At 46.6% G+C, this 24789-nt stretch overlaps 2 protein-coding genes across 5 annotated transcripts in view; one reads left to right on the forward strand and one right to left on the reverse strand.

The window, feature by feature from the left end:
* Nucleotides 1–8614, reverse strand: part of LOC135816138 (small ribosomal subunit protein eS24-like) — a 48976-nt gene extending 40362 nt beyond the window's left edge. The window contains exons 1-5 of one of the 3 annotated variants that reach the window (XM_065329520.1): nt 8561–8614; nt 8391–8462; nt 8093–8302; nt 7432–7545; nt 6318–6379 (exon numbers count right to left, since the gene is read on the reverse strand). In XM_065329520.1, the coding sequence (XP_065185592.1) occupies nt 6377–6379; nt 7432–7545; nt 8093–8302; nt 8391–8462; nt 8561–8599 (438 nt within the window). In that variant the 5' untranslated portion in view covers nt 8600–8614 and the 3' untranslated portion in view covers nt 6318–6376. Of the gene's footprint in view, nt 1–6317; nt 7325–7431; nt 7546–8092; nt 8303–8390; nt 8463–8560 lie in introns of those variants that run through there. The other 2 variants (XM_065329519.1, XM_065329521.1) reach the window with 2 other exon arrangements.
* Nucleotides 8615–8828: 214 nt separating this feature from the next.
* On the forward strand, nt 8829–24576 carry LOC135816137 (phosphatidylinositol 3,4,5-trisphosphate 3-phosphatase and dual-specificity protein phosphatase PTEN-like). 2 transcript variants are annotated; one of them, XM_065329518.1, is made up of 13 exons: nt 8829–9058; nt 9212–9296; nt 10805–10849; nt 11288–11331; nt 11610–11740; nt 12154–12261; nt 15732–15787; nt 16317–16402; nt 16716–16774; nt 16914–17018; nt 20821–21146; nt 22604–22757; nt 23426–24576. In XM_065329518.1, exons 1-13 carry the CDS (start codon nt 8971–8973, stop codon nt 23609–23611), a joined length of 1473 nt encoding a protein of 490 aa, XP_065185590.1. In that variant the 5' UTR covers nt 8829–8970; the 3' UTR covers nt 23612–24576. The 2 variants fall into 2 exon arrangements, with proteins under 2 accessions (XP_065185590.1, XP_065185589.1); XM_065329517.1 differs by having other exon boundaries at nt 8830–9058; nt 22601–22757.
* The last annotated feature ends 213 nt before the right edge of the window (nt 24577–24789 follow it).

The following is a 24789-nucleotide window of genomic DNA, read 5'->3' on the forward strand; positions in this document are numbered from 1 at the left end:
TGCTCGGTGAAATCCGACCTAAAGTGGAGCACTCTACAAGTACAAGGAACGTAACCGGATTGCTAAAAAAATAAGAACACCCCAGCCCCAGCCTTATAAGAAACAATAAGGACGTTTAGTTCGAAAGAAAATTCGAGTCTGGGAATGAGTACGGAAAAAAGCTCGAAACTTCGAACGCGAAGTTGCAGTGATTTGCGAAAGTAACTTTCTCTTTCCTCGGTACGCATTTGATTACAGTGAGTAGAATTTTTACAGCCCCCTTCTTGAGACTGAGGCCTCATTTACACGACAACGATTGAAAAACGTTTTTCAATCGTTTTCGAAACCTTTTTTGCTGTTTACACGAAAACGATAATCGTGTACACTGCAACACTTTTTTCGGCGCGCAATGGTCTGTCCCTCCAGGAAATCGCGATTCCACGGATGCAACAAATTTCGCGATTTTGGCCCAAACCCGCGATTTTCAGCAAAATTCGCGATTTTCCGCGATTTTTGTTGTTTTCTGCACTATATCTCACAGTTTTATGCACTTTTCACGCAGTTCTTTCCATGATCCTGTAGGTTATTTGTACAGCACGACTCCCGAGTAGATATACGATGCAAAAAATTTCGTGATTTGGCCCAAATCCGCAATTTTCTGCAAATAATTCCGCGAATTCCTGGCAAGTTCTGCATCATTCCGCACTTTTCGTCGCATTTTTGTTACTTTCTGCCGCAATTTCTTGCGCAAGTTTTCGAGAGTTTTTTCCGCAAATTCCCGCAGGGACAGAATGGTCACGTGCAAAAAGTTGGCCTGGCGGCGGCATGTTTTGAGTACAAGGCTCGTACTAGTAAAACGTTTTTGCCGTTTACACGAGAACGAAAACGATTGAAAAACACTTTGAAGCCGTTTCTCGTTTGAAACAATTTTTAGCGTTGTCGTGTAAACGCTCTTATCAAAATCTGTGGAAGCGTATTCTTTTGAAAATGTTTTTCAATCGTTGTCGTGTAAAAGAGGCCTGAGCTGCATATACGGTACAGTACTATAAGATTCAAATTACTTCGAGAAAAAAGTAATTTCGCACTGCTAAACCTCACAAGTTCTTCGCAATATATTTTCGCGAAACATCACCACCAACAAAAGTGCGTGGACGCTCGACTACTGTGAATGAAAGCCCGCTCTCTGAAGCTGCTGGTTGGCCATAACCTAGCAAAGGCCACGCGGGTCATTGCCTCCAAGGGGTAAACCTGGCATGTTCTTATTTTTCAGCAATCTGGCTGGTTCCTGTAGCACGCTCTTCTAAACAATTTTTTGTGCCGGATCATATTTACAGCAGGTATTCCAAAAGCTGCCTGAAAACCACCAGCAACACACATCCACCAATAAGACTATAAAGCTGTGTTCACAACTGAAGCGCGTAACCACGCGTTTGTGCTGGCTTTTGGAGCGCCATGCGTATGGAAACGCGCCGAAATGGAAATTCCAACATGTTGGAACTTTCAGCGCGTATCAGGCGCGTACCAGCGTACATGCCAGTCACTTTGACTGACGGGGTAAAAAAATTAGTACTCGAAGGTGTCGCACGCGCTAAATAAGACTCGGATTGCTGCGTTTTGTGAAATAGTCTGGGGGCCAGGGGGATTATTTTTGAAGTTTCGTTCCGGGTAAGAGGGCACCAAGTTTTGTCGATTTGAGTGTCAAGTATCTTCAAAATGCTGCAAGATGGTATGCCATTCAATCAAAATTTCCATCGGGAAGGTCATACAATGAAGGTGGAAAGAATTGATGATGGTTGCCATGGCAACAAACCAGTTAATTCAAATATACAGGAGAACTATGCGATATTTTGACAACATTCCTGCTGAATATAAACATATCCAATACGTATGACTGATTGGCCAAGTTTGACTGAAAACAAATAAACTTCAGGGCCTCAAAGGTGAATTATAAAATCGGATCTACTGCAACTATACATTACTGTACATACGTAATTATATATGCATGCATACACCGACAACTGTACAAATACATTGGTGGCCAGTGTACATGTGACATCTATAAAGCCTTTTAGAAAAGAGTTAGAAATGAATAGAGCAATCTGTGACCAATGGTGATCTAATGGATAGACATGTATATGTATGTATGATCCTAGAGGGTGGTGGCGTTCCCACGGCGGATGCGGAAAACTCGGCTTCCAGCCGAGTCTCACGCGAACCGTGAAATTTATTTATTTTATGTATGTATGGCGAAGAGGAAAATGTAGAGGGAAACAGAGCACGCCAAAGCAGTTCTCTCTTAGTGCCTATCAGTTGGTAGCAACAAAGAGGATCTTGTGGCATTCTTTGGTGGTGAAGTGGCAGCTCCCGGACAATCTGAACAAGGTGCCCCCAGGCAAGGAACTGGTTGTCACTGCGGGCCAAGAGTGCATAATAATTATTGTCAAGTCGGCTGGTGCAAGCATGGCGTCTACTGCTGTGGAGGAGTTGCTGTTAACCCAGGAACTCCCTTCCACTGCCTTACATCAAGAGCTGACATTGATTGTGGCTCCGAGCTCCTCCAGCAGGGCATTGATGCGTTTTCCCGTTGGGGACATAAGTGGAGGACCAAATTTGAGCCCTCCAAGACGAAGGCTATGTCTATAGGCCACCATCGCCAGCCCTGGGAGCTCCCTCGAGCAACATTTGACGGCACACCGGTCAGTGAAGAGAGTCGGCCGAAACTCCTGGGAGTCACCTTTGACGACACCCTGGGCTACTCCTTCCACCTCCGCTCCCTAGCTTCCCGTGCTAACCAGCGGATTGGCTTCCTGAAGCGAGCGTCTCCCATTCTGGTCGCCGAGAGCCGCCAACGCGTCTACAACGGCTTTGTGCGACCCACACTCGAGTATTGCCCTTTAGTGTGGATGGGCTCACCCTCGTCCCATCTTAAGAAGCTGGACCAGATCCAGCGAAGGGCCCTCTACATCATCGGAGCAGGTACTTGGCTCCCTAGCCTGGCACTCCGTCGCCTGGTAGCTGCATTTGCCTATACCTACAAGCTCTGCTATCTAGATGCATCCAGCCCTCTGAAGCAGATGCTTCCCAAACCAGCCACTCACCGTGCCCCCGAGACAAGACCTACCCGTCAGTCTCTCCAGCTGCATGATTCCCATCCATGCCAGATGACAACTGGCCTGCCTGCCAACACCCAGAATAGCTGTCTCCAAGGATTCCCTGCTTGCACCGTTGCAACATGGAATGCCCTGCCACCAGACCTGTTCCACCACCCACCCGCCCAGCCCCACATGCAAAGCTTTAAGAAAAAGGTGTACCGTCACCTTCTTGCTCAGGACTGGCTCTCTGCTACTGATGCACTTTGAATCGGTTCACCAACGCTTTCCCTGTTCTTATTAGTGTTCAGCTGCTTACCTTATAACCCTGCTGCCATCATCACCAATATTCTGATTCCCATGCACATGTCCCAGAACCTGCTATCCTTCGCAGTCCCCATCACCAAGAGCACTGTGCTCTTCTATCTCCCAGCTCTCTCTCTCTCGCTCTCTCTCGCTCTCTCTCTATCTCTCTCTCTCTCTCTCTCTCTCTCTCTCTCTCTCTCTCTCTCTCCTTCTTCTCTTCTTCTCCCCCCCCCCATCTCCCGATAATTATTAGCCCCCGTTTTCTTTCGACGCGTTTGCTGTGCAGTGAAGCCGAGACCCTAGGTCGGTGGAGCACATCAGACCCCGTCACCACGTCCACGATTCATGCCTGCGATGCTGCACCGCTGCTTTGCATGTCATGATTGGAAGCTGTGGCGTTAGTAAAAAAAAGGGGGGGGGGCACCAACCTGCACCAACCTCCACCAGCAACGTACACGGGATAACATGGCTAACAGAACAAGCAATGGTGGCAACATCGGTATCTCGTGTTCTTATCAGAACGGTCTCATACCCACTGACAGCTGCATGCCTTGCATGAAGGAGCAGTCTGGTTCAGCCTCTTCCTGGGTTAACAGCAACTCCTCCACAGCAGTAGACGCCATGCTTGCACCAGCCGACTTGACAATAATTATTATGCACTCTTGGCCCGCAGTGACAACCAGTTCCTTGCCTGGGGGCACCTTGTTCAGGTTGTCCGGGAGCTGCCACTTCACCACCAAAGAATGCCACAAGATCCTCTTTGTTGCTACCAACTGATAGGCACTAAGAGAGAACTGCTTTGGCGTGCTCTGTTTCCCTCTACATTTTCCTCTTCGCCATACATACATGTACATGTCTATCCATTAGATCACCATTGGTCACAGATTGCTCTATTCATTTCTAACTCTTTTCTAAAAGGCTTTATAGATGTCACATGTACACTGGCTACCAATATATTTGTACAGTTGTCGGTGTATGCATGCATATTTAATTACGTATGTACAGTAATGTATAGTTGCAGTAGATCCGATTTTATAATTCACCTTTGAGGCCCTGAAGTTTATTTGTTTTTAGTCAAACTTGGCCAACCAGTCATACGTATTGGATATGTTTATATCCAGCAGGAATGTTGTCAAAATATTGCATAGTTCTCCTGTAAATTTGAATTAACTGATTTGTTGCCATGGCAACCATCAGCAATTCTTTCCACCTTCATTGTATGACCTTCCCGATGGAAATTTTGATTGAATGGCATACCATCTTGCAGCATTTTGAAGATACTTGACACTCAAATCGCAAAAACTTGGTGCCCTCTCACTCGGAACGAAATCTATTAGACGTGACTTTTTCCTAACTTGGCCCCCGGACTAAAAGGCTGAGCGCACGTTTGGGCACGCATGAACCGCAAGCGTACCGCGTACACGCGCCAGTTGTGAACACAGATTTGGCCTTTTGCGCGTTGTACGAAATTCAGCACTATAGTCCATTCAGAAAAAATGAACTTCTAGCTTTTGGCCATAAATGGGTCAAACGTTGAGTTTTTTTAGAATTTTTTTCTGCAATCCCATATGGAATCCTCTTCCAATTATGTTTCTGAAGTTTTTTTGTCCAAAAAGCAAGCCATAGCAAGAATAGGATTTCGGCCAGGTTTTGCCCCAAAAGCACTGAATTGGGAAAACCATCAAAATCCAGGCCGTTTGACCCCGCCTGCAACAGTGCATTCTGCGGTTCGAACCCCAGTTCAGGCACCCTTTTTTGGCCCTTTTTCAAATTTCAAAGTTCGCAGCACTGCACTGTGTACGATGAAATCACGAAAAATCGCCAAATACGGGAGCTCGCCAGAGCCCATCTTTTTATGAATGGACTGTAGGGCGTAGGTGTGTACAGAACAGATAGGGTGTTTATTGTGTGCTTGCATGCCATTTGACCAATTTTAGCCTCATAACTAAGCTGTCCCTTTGGAAAAACGCGGCCAATAATTCAATATTCCGCGGGGAAAAGGGAGGTTTTCTGCGGCATTTTCTGTGGTAAAATCAAAAATCTGCGGCATTTTCTGCAAGGTTTTCACCCTCCTTGCATGAAGGAGTACTTTTCACACTAAAGTTTGCAGTCACAAACTGAATGAGAGTGAAGAATCTTGGAGATTTTACACTCACCTACACTCGCAAGAGCATAATGTGCTCAAACAGATTTCAAAGTAGTTTTTCTGCTGTTTTCTGAGTAGTAATTTTACTAATTTATCCTAAAATTCCGCGGGCAATGCCAATAGTGTGGATTCCGTGATTTCCGCGGATGATGGCAATTTCTGCGAAATTTGCCGCGGCCGCGGAATCGCGTTTTTCCAAGGGGACAGACTAAGGGCAAACAATCCCTATTCCAGCTTCTTCAATTTGGTTAGAACTACTGACTAGCTAGATCTTTGTCAGAAAAGGTTTTCGTTTGAAATGCCTTCAGGGCCCATTTCTTAGTGGAAATAGCAGAAAACACACTAGGGTCCTGCACATTCAACACCCATTAGGTTCTACGGGATTTCGTGCATCTGTACAACGCGCAAAAGGCTTATTCAGGAGGGGAAGAAGCTGGAACAAATCAAGCCTCTCACATAAGCTAGATGTTCAACCCATAATACATGCAAGCCATACGGCTGTATAAGCTGCGATAAAAATAAAATCGCAGTCAAGTACAGCATCTGTGCGACCAGAAGTACATCAACCAGAGTACACAAATCCATATCCAAGCTAAAACTCTTTTGTGTAGGTCAACATGATATACCATCACGAAGGCTGATGGCCAAGCCATCCTGATTTAGCAAAGGCAAGTCACTTTGGTTTCTAGTATAGCACGACCTAAACAAAAGGCTCAGTCTGGGAGTTGTGCATGGTCGGTCTGTACTCCTGGTTAGACCGGACACCGTATCAGCCAAAGACAACGGCAGACATACAGTTGACCATTTCCAGTGAACAGTTTATTAACAAAAGATGGTGGATGTCATAGCAGGGTGCTCACTGCAGATTTCAAAACACAAACATAGCAGAACAAAGAGAGATCAGCATAATACAGTGACAGAGAAGGAATTGAATATCTGGAGATTGCACACCGAAAGGTGTGCCCACAAATAGACGCACAAGGCTAGCGCACACAAATTTCTAGAACAAATTCTCTGAAATGTTATAAAACCAAGCGCCGGTTATGTGTGCAGCACGACGGGCTAAAGACTTCTCAATCTGAAACAGATATGCGCAAAGCGATCTGTCCCAAGTACCAGTCATAGTTGAAAGCCTCAAACCCAAAGACCCCAATAGACATACGCAGAAGAGAACATGTCAGGGTTACTCTTAGGGCGAAGGCAACTCAGATTTGATCGTGCATTTGAATTCATACACTAGCTTTGTAGTGTACCAATTCCCCTCCAAGAAGTGAATGTGGCGCTGAAATCGATAGCCCGGGTCTTGCTGAAGATGCTGAGCCCCCATAAGCAACGGTCCGGCAAAAATAGCATGTTTAGAATAATTTAGTGAATGCATACTGCATTGATCCACAGGGATTGAGTTTTCAACAGTCGGCAGTGAGTGGGCTATGCCGTAATGTCGCGTATAAAAGCAGGTGCCCACGGAATATAAGCCGGGGTTCAAACCATACTTCTACGTCAATATCATCAGTGTACAACGTGCAGTGCATACTGCCACGCATGTAATGTGCAAGTACGTGCATATGTCATTGTCGTGCTTCTGTGTCACAACGTGCTTGGAACATTGGCTTCTATTCGAGTAATGATTCTATACAAACCATGCTTTTATACTGGACACTACAGTAATTTTATTTACCTAAAATGAACAAATATATAACACAATACTATCCAAGCACAGCCCAAAATCTGCATAAAAATAGATATACCAGGGCCATATTTTATCGCCCAATACCATGCCTACGTGTACTGGGTCGGGTGCACATAGTGTTAAAAATAATGTTCTGCACACTAGTCTACACAATCATTATTAACGTGATAGTGCACCAACGAAAACCTCAAATCTCAACAGTGTAGGTCATGTTATCATACCTTCTTCTTTCCAGCGCCAACCTTGGCCTTCTTTGTACCACGGACCTTCATCTGCCTGTGCTTCTTCTCCTTACGTTGCTTACGGCTGGCTGTGCGCTTAGCACCGATTCCGTGCTGAATGAATATACACAACAGTATAATAAATGGAATAAAGCCAGTCTGAAAAGTGCATAAGCTGTCCCTGAGGAACACTACATAGAAGGACAACCAGAACGGGGACCTATTTTGAGTTTCCTTCTTCTAGCGTGGTGGACATGTTTCATTGGATAACATGTATGTGTTACTGGTATACTACGCACATGTTCATAAACACATGATACATATACACACTGTCATTACAAATCGGCTTGAGCAGGTTCCGAAACCAATTTTCTTGATGAAGTGAATAGATTCACCAAGGCACTGCATCACGTCCCAAATCGAGCACAATAAACCACATGAACGTAATTTCGTATCTTGTGGGCGGCACATGTATGCATGAAGCACGATACCTAGGATAAAAATTGAAAGTTCAATACACAAAAAGTCGTGAAAATAGTCAAGATTCACAATTATAATTTTGACGTTGATTTGACAATTATTATTATTCCACTCGACACAAAAAATTCGAAATTTATTACAAAGTGCTCCCAATGTTAGCAATTTCAGATGGAATACTTACACGGAGGAGTCTGTACTTAGGCTCGAACTTCTTGGCGATAGCCAAATTGTCATAGATGAGGGCGAATCCGGTTGATCGTCCACCACCATACGCAGTTTTGAATCCAAAGACAAACACTGAGTCTGATGGGGATTTGTACATCTTTCCAAGCTTTTCTCTCAGGTCAGCCTTGGAAACATTGGGCTTGTTGGGGTGGATGACATCCACAACCTAAAGTCACACAGCATAGATCTCCATAAGTCACATTACTTGTTCTTGTCTCTACTACATTGAAGTTCACAATTCTCCATACACGTACCATTTGCTTGCGTTGAAGCAAGCGGTTGGTAATAAACTTCCGCGTGCGGATGGTAACTGCGGCGTTCTCGGCCTGCACGGCAAAAACATATCGTATACGGCACCATCATCTCCATATCCATTGGGAGTAGGGTTGAAAATTTTGGAAACGGGGTAAAGACAACTACCTACCATTTTGCCAGTTCTGGAAGAGGAACGCAATGGGCGCATGCGCAACGCTGTATACTGAAGAAAATACGCAAAAAATTGTGCTTTCTGCAGTGCAGTGACGTAACACTAGCGGCAGGTTTCGCTGAGGGTTTCACACGCGACTCGCGGATCGTCTGGCTAGGCGCCGCGATTCTCACATCGAGCGGAAGCGCGAAACGATCGTCCGTGTGATCGACGCATGCGTACTGCACAGGTACGTCACAGGCCTGAAGCCGTGAAGGGAATGTCAGCTAAACTGCTTGAAGCTTTCCGTGTTGTTTGTGTTCATGTCGTCGTTCGTCCTGAGTTCCTGTGTCAATCCAAATCAGTGGTGGAGTAATACTTGGACTTTAGCCCATTGGCTGGCCTTTGGTCATTGAAGGCAGCAAGCCATGGCTTCAATGCTGACGAAGGTGAAACAGGCCGTTTCTAAAAAGAAGCGGCGGTTTACTGATGATGGATATGACTTGGACCTAACCTGTATCCTAATCTGTATGCCACTTCACTTACTTTTGCATTTCTGTTCAAATTTTTGTTAGCCAGTTCTTACTATTCTTGTGTGCCAACTATTTTATTGATAAAGTGGAGGTGTATTGTTTACTCCTACTGCTTTCCTTAATTCACGGACTTTAGATATCACTCCGCAGCTTGTCGCCATGGGGTTTCCTGCCGAAAAAATCGAGGGACTTTACAGGAATCACATGGACGAGGTGGTTCGGTAAGTTGTTTGTGGCGACGCAGGGCCGGAATGAAAAGCAGCAACGCTCAGCTACTTGGTGCAGTGTACGGGACGTCTTGGAAGAGCTTATGCATAAGGCTGGAAATTTGAAATTTGCTCCGGTTGAATGGAGTTGGAAATTGAAGCTGACGGGAGTGCCACAGTTGCTGTGGTACTCATTCATTCTTGGAGTTATCGTTACCATTCGTGAGCGTTTGGTGCGTTGGAGTAGGATATTGCTGGTGTTTCCTCAGTATCTTGAATGGGACATGTCCTCTGAATACGACGAAGTTAGTGTCAGGAATACCACCTAGCCATCTGTCCAGAGTGATGCCAGCTGGGCTGCGTATGAGCTGGTGGAGGAAGTGTTCAAGTCAGCACCTGCTCAGTTCCTGCTGCAGGCCCTGCTTGCCTGCAGGAGTGCTTCGCTGTGAGCCTGTGCCTGTTGCCAGCTGGTTATGACATGGTGACAGCTTGCCAGTTTGTTGACACTGCTAATGTTGCTCATGAAGACTTACAGTGGCCACAGTGGCGTACGATATGCAGTGACTGGTTGTTGGTGGCACTGGATTCTTTGCTGCTTGCCCTGACGTTTCTGCCATGGAGAGCCGATGAAATAGTCGGCATGTGTGTTGATTGTCCTGTGCTAGTACATAAACGTTCCTTCAGGGCTGTAGTGTGCAATATTTGTACACGTTGGAGACCATCATGCACATATTCATTGCCAGTTCGTCTATAATGCAATCACCGTGCAGTGTAATCGAGGCTGGCGGTATAATTTCCGTGATGTCGCTTATAAAGGCGGGTTTATTCCTTCAGAAGCCCCATGTCTGTACAAGAGTTTTATTCAAATTAGGCTTGAGTAAATAAGCTCCAACGAGTGTGCAACTCGGCATACAGGGTGACCGGCGGCGAAAACCAACCTCACGTAGTCTCAGTATGATGTGCACTGGGTACAACGAACGCTAGCGTGGGCACAATCCAAATATCTGCCGTGATCATGCTGATGAATCGCATAAGTTGAGTGGGTTTCTGTCTGGAGTGCTATTTTTTTTGGAACACTACGCCATGTGATGCGAGTTTTCGCCGTCGGCGGACCCCATAGAAAGGGCACCCAGAGTTGCACACTCTTAGAAGCTTATGTACTCACGCTTGTATTCAAACAAGGTATTTCAATGCATGTCAACCCTAAAGCCATGCTTGTGTGCCGACAATACCTTTTTTGAAGATCAGGCTTGTTTTTGTAACGGGCTTCTCGACGAGACGCGCTTTTACACAAGACTATCTGGTACTAGTATTTACCCAGCAACAGGCACATGGCGAAGGCAGTCCAACTGTCTTTGCAATGCCTAGCTTCTTCCATCGTGTGTTGTGTTGCAAGCTACTTAAATAGACCAATGTCTGTCATTGTCCTGTTGCGCGCTACAGTTTTTCTTTGTTAGGATATACCTGTGTTGAACAGTCCAAGCTAAGGTGGTTTCTTGTGTGCGTGGATGCTTTCCTTTTAGGTTTTTCGACAGCAAGCATGCAGACCATTACAAAGTATACAATCTGTAAGGTCCTATGTGGAACTGCCTTTAGCTTTGTAGTGCCCATTGTTGTTTTGTTAGTGCTTGATCTTGATGTGTTTTGGTGACAGCATGTCACAAGGTGGATGACACACTGTATGGAAAACATGTTAAACTATCAAGCAGGGTTTGCTTTTACCATTGATCTTGATCTGTAGATCCGGCATGAACTAGTACTCGACTCAGTTGTACGCCTGGGGAATCGCCTGTGCTGCGTTTTTCATCTCCAAGAAATGCGTATGCTTCGTCCTATGGGGCGCAGTGTTTGGAGTGGTATCATATGCCTTCCTTGTGGGATTGTCACCTGTCAATAATTGATACCGTGGTTCTCAGTAGAGACTTGTGATCTTGTGAAGTACTGTTGACAGATCCACTATTTTTTCTTATGGTCGTGTCCGTCCTGCTGTATTTCTTCTTGTTTAGGTGTTCTGAAAGAATCTATGACACATCCCGCTTTCACGGCAGAGGTAAGTCTCCTGTTGTTTCTCGCACACTTCGAAACCCATTTCTTTTAGTCCCTTTCATGTTCCCGAACAATTAGGGGATGGCTGTTCCCATCGCATAGATGCCCAGTGGCCTTGCATGTTCCTATTCCAGAATTTGTTGACCAATGTTTTGCTTAGGAGAATGATGTGAAGAGTCTGAAGACGCCAATGTATTTACCGCCATTTCATCAGGTGTGTGTTTAACCACCATTTCTCTTCTATTGTTTTGCTTGACGGTTGTATCCTTGTGTGTTGTGCAGTTGCTCTGTATCAGTTCGACGACCATAATGCACCTCCGTTTGAGCTGGTGCAGCCGTTTTGCAGCGACGTTGATGAGTTCTTGAATCAGGACCCAAAAAATGTTGCTGTGGTACATTGTAAGGCAGGCAAGGTTAGTTCACGACTATGATACTCTCTTCCCTTTACTCTGTGCTGTTGTGTGTCACATGTGTCTCTACTTGTGGAGGCGAGTTTTAGTCGTGCTCCTGCACTTCGTTTTCGCCATCCTGATTTTGAGTTTCTCTCACCGAGAGCGCCAAATAAGCTAAAAAAAATGGAACTCCCGTGGTTAATCATTATAATACTAGTGGTAAAGTCACCTCCCACTTGATGGTGTCCTCCGGCTCGCTGTTAAACAGTTTCAGGACATGTACTACTGGTATATTCTGCACTGTCTTTGGTGAGAGGGTTTGGCTGAAGCCCCTTGATGATTCTCTTTTTGTTTACCTCCTTTGGTGGTACCAGTAATCCACTGACAGGTGTCAACTTATCCTTCACTTTTGATGGTTTATTTCTGTGTTGCAGGGCCGCACGGGTGTTATGATTTGTGCATTTTTGTTACACTGTCGGAAGTTTCCCTCCTACAAGGAGACCCTGGACTTCTATGGAACCAAGCGCACGCAGAACAACAAGGTTTGTCTTAGATTTGATTTTAACTATTGAGGCTTTGATACTGTTGACCTATTAAATCTCAATACTGGGAAGGTTGAGTGTTTCCCCCGCTTTTCACGGCCATGGAGTTGATACTTTCAATGTCTCTCCAGTGTGGAAATAATTTCCACTGCCTCGGTGGTCATTAATACTTGTCACTCTCAGTGCGCTTGCTTGGAAGGCTTTACAGTCTGCGTGGACATGACAAATATGGAGATAAGATGCATATTGATTGGAGCTTCAAGCTTCGATATAACAGTGTATTGCCTATGACGTCATAAATATCCAACCGGAACTTCACAGCATGAAAAAATAAAATCACGCAACCACATCACTACAGTTGCCTTTTTTATTTCCGCTCGACACGAAGTGATTTAGAAAATCTGAGCTCTTCTTCTCGCGATTAGAGATGAATGAAAACTCAATCCGGCAACCTGTTTCATCAGCCGTTATGGATCTCCTTGCTCCGATCAATGGTCGTCGCCGTGCTTTGGAAGCGACAGCGGAATGTAGAAGGGATCTGGCCAGGGGCCAGTCCTCGCAGTCCAATGGATCGGAGCCAAAACTTTCCAGGTTGAGTGCATGCACTCAACCCCGGGAAATCGCCAGTTCCTTGGGCATGCCCAAGTCTGGTTTGTCAGGTGGAAGTTTGTTGCTTCCACCTAGCTCCTCGAGTGGGCAGGCCTGCTCGAGTGATGCTGATTTGAACGACACCACGAGTGGGCAGGTACCCTCGTGTATGGACGTGAGCATGGACGACCCGGAGCATGCTCCGATGTCCTCAGATATAAAACAGTTCCTTCAGACTCGCTTCAGGAAGCCCTTGAAGGGCAAGGAGCGCAGGGACCTAGTAGAGCAGTTTTCTCGACCAGATGTGGACGTGGCGGTCACACCTAAACTAGACCATGAGGTGCTGAATTTACCTGGTGTAAGGCAGTCATTCAAGAGGTCGCGAGACAACATGTTGTACTCGCTACAGAGCAGCGTATTGGATTGTTTGGGTCCTCTCTCTGCCCTGATGATGGAGGCCAAGGCAGCGCAGGACGCTGGTGCAGGCCTAGACCCGCAAGCTGTATTGGACATGGTGCCGGCTGGCTTGTCTCTGCTGAGCAATGCCAACAGTAAGCTCTCGGTGCTGAGGCGCTAGGAGTTCCTACAGCATCTTGATAAGAGCCTGGTACCCATGGCGGAGGAGCCATTTGATAAAGCGGGCACGGCCCTGGTCGGCCCGGAACTATTGGAGCACATCCAGTCCAAGGCAGAGTCCCAGGAGGCGCTGGGCTTGGTTGTGAAACAATACAAGGACGCTCGAGCTCCTCCGCAGTCGAGCGACAGCAAGTCTGGCTCTGGAGGGGCGTCAGCGGGTGAACGCCAGTTTTTCCGAGGTACTGGGGTCAGCAGGTACGGCGGTGGCTCGCGGTACGAGCCTTACACCAGCCCGTACAACCAGACTCAATATAGCCGAGCCGGTCGTGGCTATGCTAACCGAAGCTGGATGCTTCCCCCACCAGAGCAACAGGACGGTCAAGGACCGGACACCAGCTACTCAGCATAGCGGCAGTGTGGATGTTAGTGCCAGAGGAGGTCTGGACTGGCGGATGCTATTCATCGTATTGGCTCAAGACTGGGCTTTGCCTCTCTAGCAGGTGTGTTTCGCGCCTTGTCCAGTACCGGAGCTCTGCTCGGTACAGCATGTGTGTTGGCGTAGGTTTCGCACTCCGCATCGTGGCGTACGGCGGACAGCACGTAGCCGTCCCTCTTACGGTCATTCCAGGGGGCCTGGCATCAGCGGCAACAGCCACTTACAGTGCAGCCGTTCTCAGCTCCGGGGTTTGGGCTATGGCCTGACCTGCTGCTATCAGGACACTTAGGTGCCTGTCCCGTGACTAGAATGTTATCCATGCATGGGAATGAATATGTTTATCCCACATGTGTTTATGTGTCGTGTGCGCTTTGAAGTATACACTGTTATATCGAAGCTTGAAGCTCCGATGCGCAATTTCCCATTTCGTTAGCAATGGTACATTGTGACGGGAAGTGGGAGTTGTGCTAGGAGCTGAGAGCGAGATATAACAGTGTCCCACCCGCCCTCCCATTATGGGTTGGTGGATATTTTGGGCATGATTCATTTTTTCCTGTCACATATCCGTAGTCTCGCTTCACTAAAAAAGGCGACTGTAGTGATGTGGTTGAAAGGAAAAGGACATATGGAAACGAGTTAAGAGTAACTCTCCACCACTGTAACTAGATACTATATACAGTCAGAAAGTGCAACAACTAGTGATTTTATTCGATTTTATTCCCGTAGCTATGCAGAAGACGTTACTTCAGTAACGTCTGGCGCTAGCCAGGGTCCACACAGCTTTAATTTGGTGTTTGTTTGTTTGTGTCACGCCGGGCGCTATCCCGTATCTGTCCCGTACTGTACCGTACCAGCAAAGACAGCTGGCCACAATATTTTTGTTTGTTTGTGCCATCGACATGCCTGGCGCTATCCCGTACCTGTCCCATACCATAAAGAGTACGGTACCATCCAGAGAATAAGTATATATGCGAAGTGTATCGGGGGAATGCATTCAGTGCAGTAACATTTTGTGTGGATTTGTGTGCGAGGCCGAGATCCCACTAGCAGGCTGGCTGGGCCGCCTGTCGACCAGCCCGGGAATCGCATGTAGGCGGATAGCATAATAATTATAACGTTCATACAGTCATGTAGATGTATAGCAGGGAGTCATATTATGTAAACGACTCCCTGCTGTATGGGGAGATTTTCTGGAAAGAAATACGAAGTAGGGAGACGAGTAAATGCAATCAGAATGGATGTTAGTTGCCGTCAGTATAATAAGAAGAAGATAAACGCCTGTGATCGGCAGAGTCAGCGCCGGTCCCAGGAGACGTCAGGACAGACATCCCGTCGACTCCAGAACGCCCGTGATCGGCAGAGTCAGCACCGGTCCCATAGCTATGCAGAAGTTGTTACTTCAGTATCTCATTGAAACGTTTTTGCAATACAATGATGTAGCTAATCAAAGGAAAAAGCATTTCCATCAGTTCTAACAACATGCACAAGGAGCTAGGCAATGAAGCATAGCGCAGGGCCCTGAGCTTCCAAGCTCTCTCGTTTTTTCATGCTGCGAAGTTCCGGTTGGATATTTATGACGTCATGGGCAATACACTGTTATATCTCGCTCTCAGCTCCTAGCACAACTCCCACTTCCCGTCACAATGTACCATTGCTAGCGAAATGGGAAATGTGGCAGCCCAGGCCCGCACACCATGTGCATGCAAGGAAAGGAAAGCATGGGAGCCAGAGAATGCGGTGTTCCTCCAATTGCAGATGTATGGACATACTTGACTTTTGATATGGCGTGTTTTACGTGTGTGCTGTAAATCTTCACTGACAGTCTGTACATTGTACTTTCCTGGTGCTTTCTTGCTTCTGCTCTCCTCAGGGTGTGACCATTCCAAGCCAGCGGCGGTATGTCAAATACTACGAGCACTTTGTACGGTGAGTGAACCGTGTGCCCCCACCGAATCTGTATTGTGACAGCAAAGGACACTTGGTATGGTGACTGGAAGCAGTCACCGCCTGCAGTACTTATCCATGTACTGTTAACTTCCAAGTACATCAGATTTTCCTTTCAACTAGGGAAAGGAAAATCAAGTATGTCGTGCAGTAGATCTTATTGAACTAGAATCACACATGGTGGCACACAATCCCACTGTGTGTAGCCCAAACTTGACACAAGTACACATTGATTGCAGTAGGTGTACTTCAAGTATAGCGTATGTGCTGCGCGGCCCATTGTCGTTCATCTGGCCCTTTCTCCATGGTCCTTATGCACTTTGTACAGATGTACGAAATTCTGTCTAGGGCCATAAGTGCGTACATGCCCAGTTGAGTGTTCATTGTGTGCTATAACTGCGTTTTTGACCAATTATCTCTAAACCTCCAGGTTGACATGTATGACTCTTCTTTGCGTAGTGTGATGTTTGCTTTGTGACTTTGTCTGGGTGCCTTTCACTATGTTCTGCAGGCATAGCCTCACGTATAGTCCGTGCACGTTGCTATTACACAAGCTCATCTTCGAGGGCATCCCAACCTTATCAGGAAGTGGCTGCTGTAAGTTTGTATGGGCCAAGTTTTGGTGTGCTTTTTTGAAACTTATACTTTTACATAAATGACTGGGTCCGAGCTGTGGGTAATGAGGTATGCATCTGATGTTCTTGCGTGCTGGTGTTGTCATTCAAACAATGTTTGTGTATGACTTTGTAAATTTACTCTCACGGATATTGGTGTGTTTGCTAGTAGTCTAGTGTACTTCCAGTGTTGTGCGTATGGAGGAACTTGTCAGCCTCTGCTGATTTGGTGCCTTAACGTAACCACTATCTGGTTGTCTGTATGTGTGAACCTTTGCCATTGCTCTCCTCTGCAGCTGCGCAGTTTACAATCAGACAGGCGAAAGTCAAGATCTACACGTCCAGAGTGTATGAGGTATGCATGTGTATGTTATTGGTGATGTGCTGTTTGTTCTTGTGTAGCAGCTGTGACACTAGTACAGTAATTGGCAATGCCCGTAGAAATTGTTTGCTCTTATCGTGATTGCATTTTTATCCTGTATTTGCTTTCCCAGGCTGACCGCGACAAGGGAGATTTCAGTGAACTTGAGCTAGTACCGCCGACGCCTGTTTGTGGTGACATCAAGATTGAGTTCTTCCACGCGCCGAGATACCGGACGGTAAGTGATGCTGAATCTGTTCTGGCGTACATAGCCTTGCTTGTTCTGTCTTGGACTTCTCAGTTGTCTAAATGTAAAGGGGAAGTTAAGGCTGATATCAAAATTTCACCAGTTGTAGTCTTCGGGGTGCTGAGTCGAATGGCCGTGGTCCGAGGAAGCTGAGACGCTCCCTTCCTACTTTAATCCCAATCGAACTCGCGCACTACCATCGAAACTGGGTGACTGCGCCCTACTAGATGGGGATTTGTATGCAAAATGTCACTAAAAGCGCCATTTCGTTCTTATAAAAGCATGGATGACCGCGATTGGCCCATATGTTATAGTCTTTTGGACGCTGAGTCGATTGGTTTTGGTCTGAAAAGGCTGCGATGCAGCGTTCCTCCTTTATTCCCAAGTGAACATGGTTGAACAAGCGGTCACATGCTCCTGCGTACACCAGTTACCTGGTCACGGTGCCTGCAGGGTACAACTTACTAGCCTGTTGACCTTTTTTGGGTGCAGTCCTGTCACTCGAGTTGAACCTTGGTGTGAAAGTTGTCGCCTACTGGCGTGGTGACCAGGTGATTTGGGCACCCAGGAGCACGTGACCGCTTCTTCAACCATGTTCGATTGGGAATAAAGGAGGAACGCTGCATCGCAGCCTTTTCGGACCAAAACCAGTCGCCTCAGCGTCCAAAAGACTACAACATATGGGCCAATCGCGGTCATCCATGCTTTTATAAGAACGAAATGGCGCTTTTAGTGACATTTTGCATACAAATCCCCATCTAGTAGGGCGCAGTCACCCAGTTTCGGTGGAAGTGCGCGAGTTCGATTGGGATTCAAGTAGGAAGGGAGCGTCTCAGCTTCCTCGGACCAAGACCATTCGACTCAGCACCCCGAAGACTACAACTGGTGAAATTTTAATTTTTGCCTTAACCTCCCCTTTAACTTCCCCTTTAAGAGTGTTGGCTTGTTACTTCCTCCGCGTCATCGAAATTGTCGCAGTTTGACTTTTGATATAAAATGGGGTATTTACTCACCAGCAGTCGTACCACAGGTAAAGCGGGATTCACAGAAGCTTTTTTGCGATGCGACGGCCGCGAAACCGGGAAATCCCCAAATCGCAGCCATCTCGCACCCCACGCAAATGGGTCATCGCAGAAGTTGAGCTTGACTCGCGACAAGCGATTTGGCATACGATTTTGACCTTTTCTACAGCAAAGTTGTACAAAAGTTCAAGAGTTGCCTGTAAATTTGTACAAGTTGTACCAAACCGCGCGAATACCATGGTGACGCACCCACCTGCATTGAACTTCGTGCCAAATCAGCAAGTCGTTGTCGCATCGCTGACTTCTTCTGTGAATGGTATTTCGCGAGTTCGCATCGCACGCCTCCGTCGCAGATCGTGTCGCATCGCATCTGAGTTGAGCCGAACTCAAATTTTTCATAGCTCAGCTGTATATCCATGGATCTTTACAAACGATGGCTCTCTGGAAAGATATCATGGCAAGGCAGACAGCTGTGAAGAGAAAATGCAGCGAAAATAGTCTTCCTCGCGAGGGCGCCTGAGCGAAGTCCGTTTGCTGCATTTTCGTAGCATCTGCACTTTCTCACGCGCGCGATCGATCGCAGTACAGGCAACTTTGAACGCACGAAACTCTGACAAAGTTGGCCTGAAAGCCACTGACAATCTCGATGTTTTGATACCCAATACGCATGGGTTGCCGCGAAAGAAATTGAGAAGCCCGCGATGCGCATACGTCATGTTTTCTACGCGCGACAATTGTTTGTCCGAGCGCGCGCGCTTCAGGCTTCGCCCTGGCGATATCTATCCTCACGGACACAAAACGATGTGATGAGCCGATAGCCAAGGTCTTCCTGAACACTTAGAGTGGTCGTTTGTAACTCTCCTGTGTGTAGAAGTGGAGATACTAATTTATTTGTACATACATACTCTTTCTGGGCTTAAGTCGCCCGTGGCACTGAGAGGGTTAAGGAATCGGACATAGGCGATAGTCATCAGTATAGGGTGACGGCAAAGTTCTATTTTCTGTTATCGGAAGCTGAAAATTTTGAACTGGACGCAATTTCTTCGCTGATATCGCTGCGGTGGTACTTTCGACTCGCTGAGATCAGTCAGGCGTTGCAGCCTGCACATTTCTCGTGCTTATAGCCGTTCATTCAAAAACTCATCACTGTTTTACCTTAGCTGGGGTGAGAATGACTTCGTGGAACAAGCGGCAGCGCTTGGAGAAACATCGAAGGGTCAGCAACCTAAATGCATGCAAGAGCTATAAAATGTGTCGCTCTGGCTGAGACACTCGGTACCTGCAAGAGCCGTGTAGTGCTAGTGATGCACGCGCAGGTACCGTACCAGTGATACTGAAAAGTGTGCGCGCTGGACGTGATAGTACACTTACCTGCATGAGCAGTGACTACACAGCTGAAAATAAATGGGTATGCCATGGCTAAAAAAAGTTCATTTTAAATCGAGGTGATTCCGCCGACGGTAGTCAACCGACCTCGCGACGATCGTGTTTTCTTACTTCGTTGGTGGTGAAGTAGAAATCATCCAGAGCTAGCAGACGACAAGCATAGCAGCTCTTGTCCTGGGGAGAAAGTCAAAGCGTTGGAGATGTTCTGCGACCAACTTACAACCTTCCTAGATATTTTTCGGAACGATATTTTTGCATCCATTGACATCAGCGACGACGAGGCCTTCAACTCTGCGTGAAAACTCTCAGTCCAACTGTCCTGGAACGTTACTCTAGACTTCAGACTATCATACTGTGTGATAATTTTTGTATGGTCTATCTTAGGCCATCATTTTTTATAGCTATGTTTCGCGTCGTCCGCACGCATACGTTTTGATTTTTTTCGGAAAAAAAATAAAAAATCGAACATGCACAGTGAGTGTACGATCGTGCGAGTCATTAGTGTGGACTGGTTGAATACGGCGAAGCTGGGATTCAGAAATGGCCTCTAGGCCAGCGTTGGTAAATCGTTTGTTCGGCATCTGGGAGCAATATTCTATGAGCTTACACCAGACCGCATTGATCGTTTATCTTAGGCCATCATTTTTTATAGCTATGTTTCGCGTCGTCCGCACGCATACGTTTTGATTTTTTTCGGAAAAAAATAAAAAATCGAACATGCACAGTGAGTGTACGATCGTGCGAGTCATCAGTGTGGACTGGTTGAATACGGCGAAGCTGGGATTCAGAAATGGCCTCTAGGCCAGCGTTGGTAAATCGTTTGTTCGGCATCTGGGAGCAATATTCTATGAGCTTACACCAGACCGCATTGATCGTCTCGAGCTGAGAGGATGCGTCGTTCCGGAGCTCTTTACACCGCTGCTGAAGTCTAAGTACAATAATCCAGCGAAGCATAGGCACCAATGGTTGCCTCCTCTGTCCAAAATGAATATTTACTCATGCTGATAACCCAGATGTTGTGCTTCGATGTACGATTTTTCTTTCAAATGTACACCATGCACGAGCTATTGTGCTATGTACAGTGCATCTGAGTCTTTTTATTATTTTGCAATTTATTATTTTTTCCACCTCTCGCATATGATTCTGGAGGTTGAACTGACGCGAAACATAGATATAAAAAATGATGGCCTTATGGAGCTGTCAGTAACAAGTGACAAGTCGCTAGTCAAACTGCGACAATTTCGATGACGCGGAAGAAGTACTAGAATTTCCAGTTCGATCACATGTTATGTTATCTTTATTTTACTTCACCATAGATACAGGTATCGCAGCCTTCTTGCTGTGGATCACATTATTTTTTCTCCATAACCATTCTGTTATTGCAGGAAAAGATGTTTCACTTCTGGCTCAATACCTTCTTCGTCAACCACAATTGTTTGGATGATGGTGGTATTTCAACGCACGCGGTGCGTGCGAGTGCATCGTCTTCAGCGTCGTCGGCCGGTGTGGGTACCACGGTTTCCAATGACAGTATTGGTATGGCAGCACATCACGTGCGGACTCAGCACTGTGCCCCGTCGGCGTCCGGCCCGATTCGAACGCACGGCCATGCGTCCGCATCCAGTCACAGTGCGGGTGCCTCCGCAGCTGCGTATGCGCCGGATAGTGTAGCGGAAGAGCATCGGCATGCTGAGGCGGCTACCCTCAACAGGTAAGGTTACTAGGTGGGCCTTTTTGTCTCTGCGTTCAGTGTCTCTATAGTCGCAAGAATCGATACTAGGTGTTTCATTTGTGTTACAGTCAGCGGTTGCCGTAGCGATATTTATTCTGCAAGCTATTGGATGCCGGCCTGTTGAGTACAGTCGGTTACTGATAAGCGGCATACGTTTTGCTATATCATTATATGGACAGCATCTGCTGATACTGTAGTGTAGTTGAGCATGCCCAAGTCACCTAGCTGGTACATCAAGGTTTCCCCAATAAATCATGTGCATGTACGTGTCCAGGCAGCCGATCGAGGGCTGCATACAGTGCATATGCATTTGTTTGCTCCCACTTGCATAAGTTGGTCATGAGGGTCGATATATGGCTGACAGCAAGAGTGTGTAACCCCCAAGAGTATGCAACTGCCTGCACAGCCTCTATACAGTGCTGCAACGGCAGAACAGACCCCTTTGCTGGAGCTGCACACTCTTGGGGGTTGTGTACTCTTGGTGACAGAGAAACCACTTTTTCTTAAACTTCCAGGCCCAGTGCGAATATTCCAAGTCAAATGAATGGGTACATGACGTGACGAAAGGACCATTGTTGGCATTTTTTGTTATTTTATTGATGTTGATGTCTCCCTAGCAGCAGGAATAACAAGGGGGCTCCCATCCATACCTACAGAGTTTCTTCTGAGCACTTTCATGCTCTAACCCACTTGAAGTAGACTGGACATGTCCAGCCTTATCAGTGAAGGATGCGATCATAAGGCTGGCAATGCCATGAGCAATTACTCGGACCCTTTGGCCTGTAGGCAATGCACCCAGTAATTTTCTCTGCCGTTTTTCTGTGGCCATCGACCGGGAAGGATGAGAGTGGCCCTGTTCGGCCGAAAAGGAAAGAATACATGCACCGTACTTGTCATCGTGTCTGGAGAAAATGTGCTACGGCACTTTGGCGTCGCTTATTGTCATGAACCTCCTCAGTTTTAACGACGTGGTTGTGCTACCATTGGCTGTTCACATGCTCCCTGTCGCAGCAGCGTACATATTTGTGCAATGTCCTGCTGACTGTGTTATTTTCGGTCATGCGCTCTTATTTTGCCAACCACAATTGTATGGCCGGTTGTAACGCGCACGTGCGAACTTCACCTTACTTTTACGTTGCGGGATTGCAGGTTTACTTCCCAGGTTTGGCGGTGAAGATTATTACCGCCTCCGGGAGATCCATCTTGGATTGGGTGCCGGACTTGGGTCGGGGAGGCAAAGGAGATAAGCTCCGTCCTCACCATGTTGGGCTTATTGGAACGGGCGGGCGGTCTTTAGCGCCTTCCCCCTACAGTGAAATTAACTTTGGGCTACCTTCACCTGCTCCGTGTCTACTCACGCTTTGTACCCCTCAACTAAGTATACCGTACCTGTCCTGTGCTCTTGGCTTGTGTGTGTCTGTTAACTCCTCCAGCAGTGTCAAATCGTCCGAGTCAACCATTTCTAATCTTGCGCCCCGGAGCCAGCTTTACACCTATCAGACTTCGTCCAACTTCCGCGTTGTGACAATCTTACATCAAAACCTCGACAAAGCCAACAAGGATAAACGGCACTATCCGCCCAATTTCAAGGTATGCTTTTACATGCTGGCATATTGTGAGTGGTGTTTTTGGTTTGCTATATTCACTCGCAGTGTGCTATTCGTATGGTACATAATCATTTCACCTGATTTCGCTTTGGATTTATTCTATACGCTTTGCTGCGGGTGTCTTAGCCTACAAAGCTCTTTGTCCGATGCCATTGAGCCTTTCAACCTACTATAACAGTGTACTAGTCAGTTTGGGCATACCGCTAATGATTTTTTTCTGTGTGCCAGTTACGTTTTTTAACTTTATAGTAGAGAGGTTCTGCACTACGTAAAGTTGAGCAACTTTACGTTAGTGGGCGGGAAAACCCATAAATTCGCGAGTTTGCAATTCACTTACGGAAAGTTGTCCACGGAGATTACATAGATAGGGCTCTGATAACGTAGGTGCTCCGTAAGTGGATTGGAGTACAAATTTATGACTCTCTCCCCAGGTCGATCCAGTCGTACATTGCCACATTCGGAATTGCCAAGGGCAGCTACGTGATCTGAAAACTCCGTATGGCGGAACACAAATCCGCATGCAGTTTACGTAAGACTTTTTGTAGATCGACTACATTTTTTACTCACGTAATTACGTTATGCGGAACCTCTCTACTGAGACATCTTGAATGTAATGTTGTATTTCCATTGGCCGTTTGTGTTTTTGTCCAGGTTCACTTAGTCTTCAGCGGTTTAAATCAGCCATCATCGACATCTGACCTGCCGCAAAATGCCGACGCCGTGTCCTCTACTTCTGAAGAGGACTTGTACAATTACTCCGACACCGACCCAGAGGACTTTGAGGATTGGAATCAGCCCCAGGGTGGTACACTAAAGGACGGTTCGACTGTCGTATGACCCTGTAGTGTGCTATATTTTTCTTACTTGTCCACTCTGTTATCGTCATTGTCATCGTCAGCTGTAGACTATTGTGCTTCATCTATTTTCTTTTGTGTCTAGATAGTCGTCATTGTCGTATGCTGTGTGCAATCGTCCGTCGTCCCGCTGTACAGGACGTCTGTTCTGTGCCTTGCGCCTTGTTCTATTATGTGTTCTTTTCTATACTGTTTAGCGCTATGCCTAGCTTGTTGTGCCCGTAGGATATTTGTCATTTTGGCTCCTGTTTTGAGCATGTCCCCTTAGCCCAGGCTTCAACCCTCGTTCCGACTCGAGCGAATTAAGTTGATTGCTCGTTTGTCCCCGCGTCTGTGTCCTTGTGCTCGTGTTGTTGTCATCGTCTCCGACCACTTGTTCACCCCCAGCTTCATTGATGGCTACTCAACCCCCGCCTCTTCCCAATATTTCCTCTACTGTTTGCACTTTCATACCTTTGTCGCTCCTGACCACACAGCTGTATGCCCTCATGCAGCATGCTGCTGCTGTTGCTACCGTTTTCCGTACTATCAATACTGCTGTGTGTGTGTGTGTGTGTGTGTGTGTGTGTGTGTGTGTGTGTGTGTGTGTGTGTGTGTGTGTGTGTGTACTGTCCGGTGTGTACTGTCCGGTGTGTGCCAATGCCTCTTGAGAGCTCCAACTTCTCTGCTCCGTGCGTGTATATTATATGCTACAGTGCTGGCTGACTTGTGTTCTGTACATGGATGTAATAGTATGTGAAATGTTGTGTACATGTGAAAGCTAATGTGGTTTGGTGGCTTGTCAGTTTTGTTCACATTTTGGGAGCCTTGATTAATTAAATTTACCAGCCATCCCATACTTTGTGTTCAGTACTATTGTTCTTTTTATTTATTTGTCATTTTATGCAACGATCATGTCCCATGAACATAGAACGTCCTCATTGAAACAATGACCTCATTGCCTTCTGACCTGCTGTGTTTGTTTGTTTGTGCACTCGTGAACAGAGGTACAGTTGCGCTTAGGACATCTGACCCAAAGACATGAAAGTGCAAAAAAACTGATGCTCTGGACCAGTTCCAGGGCGTCAAGGCCGGTGGGGTCGGATCTCGCTGAGCACAACAGTACCTATTTCATGTTATTTGCTTGCTCTGTTCTCAAGAGTCCATGACCTCTGTACTAAT

The sequence above is a fragment of the Sycon ciliatum genome, chromosome 4 (assembly GCF_964019385.1).
Source record: "Sycon ciliatum chromosome 4, ocSycCili1.1, whole genome shotgun sequence".
Lineage (NCBI taxonomy): Eukaryota > Metazoa > Porifera > Calcarea > Leucosolenida > Sycettidae > Sycon > Sycon ciliatum.

Coding starts and splice junctions, on each gene's coding strand:
- LOC135816137 (XM_065329517.1), top strand. CDS start 8,971: ATGGCTTCAATGCTGACGAAGGTGAAACAGGCCGTTTCTAAAAAGAAG. Junction 9,297..10,804: donor CACATGGACGAGGTGGTTCG/GTAAGTTGTTTG, acceptor CTTTCCTTTTAG/GTTTTTCGACAGCAAGCATG. Junction 21,147..22,600: donor GAGGCGGCTACCCTCAACAG/GTAAGGTTACTA, acceptor TAACTCCTCCAG/CAGTGTCAAATCGTCCGAGT.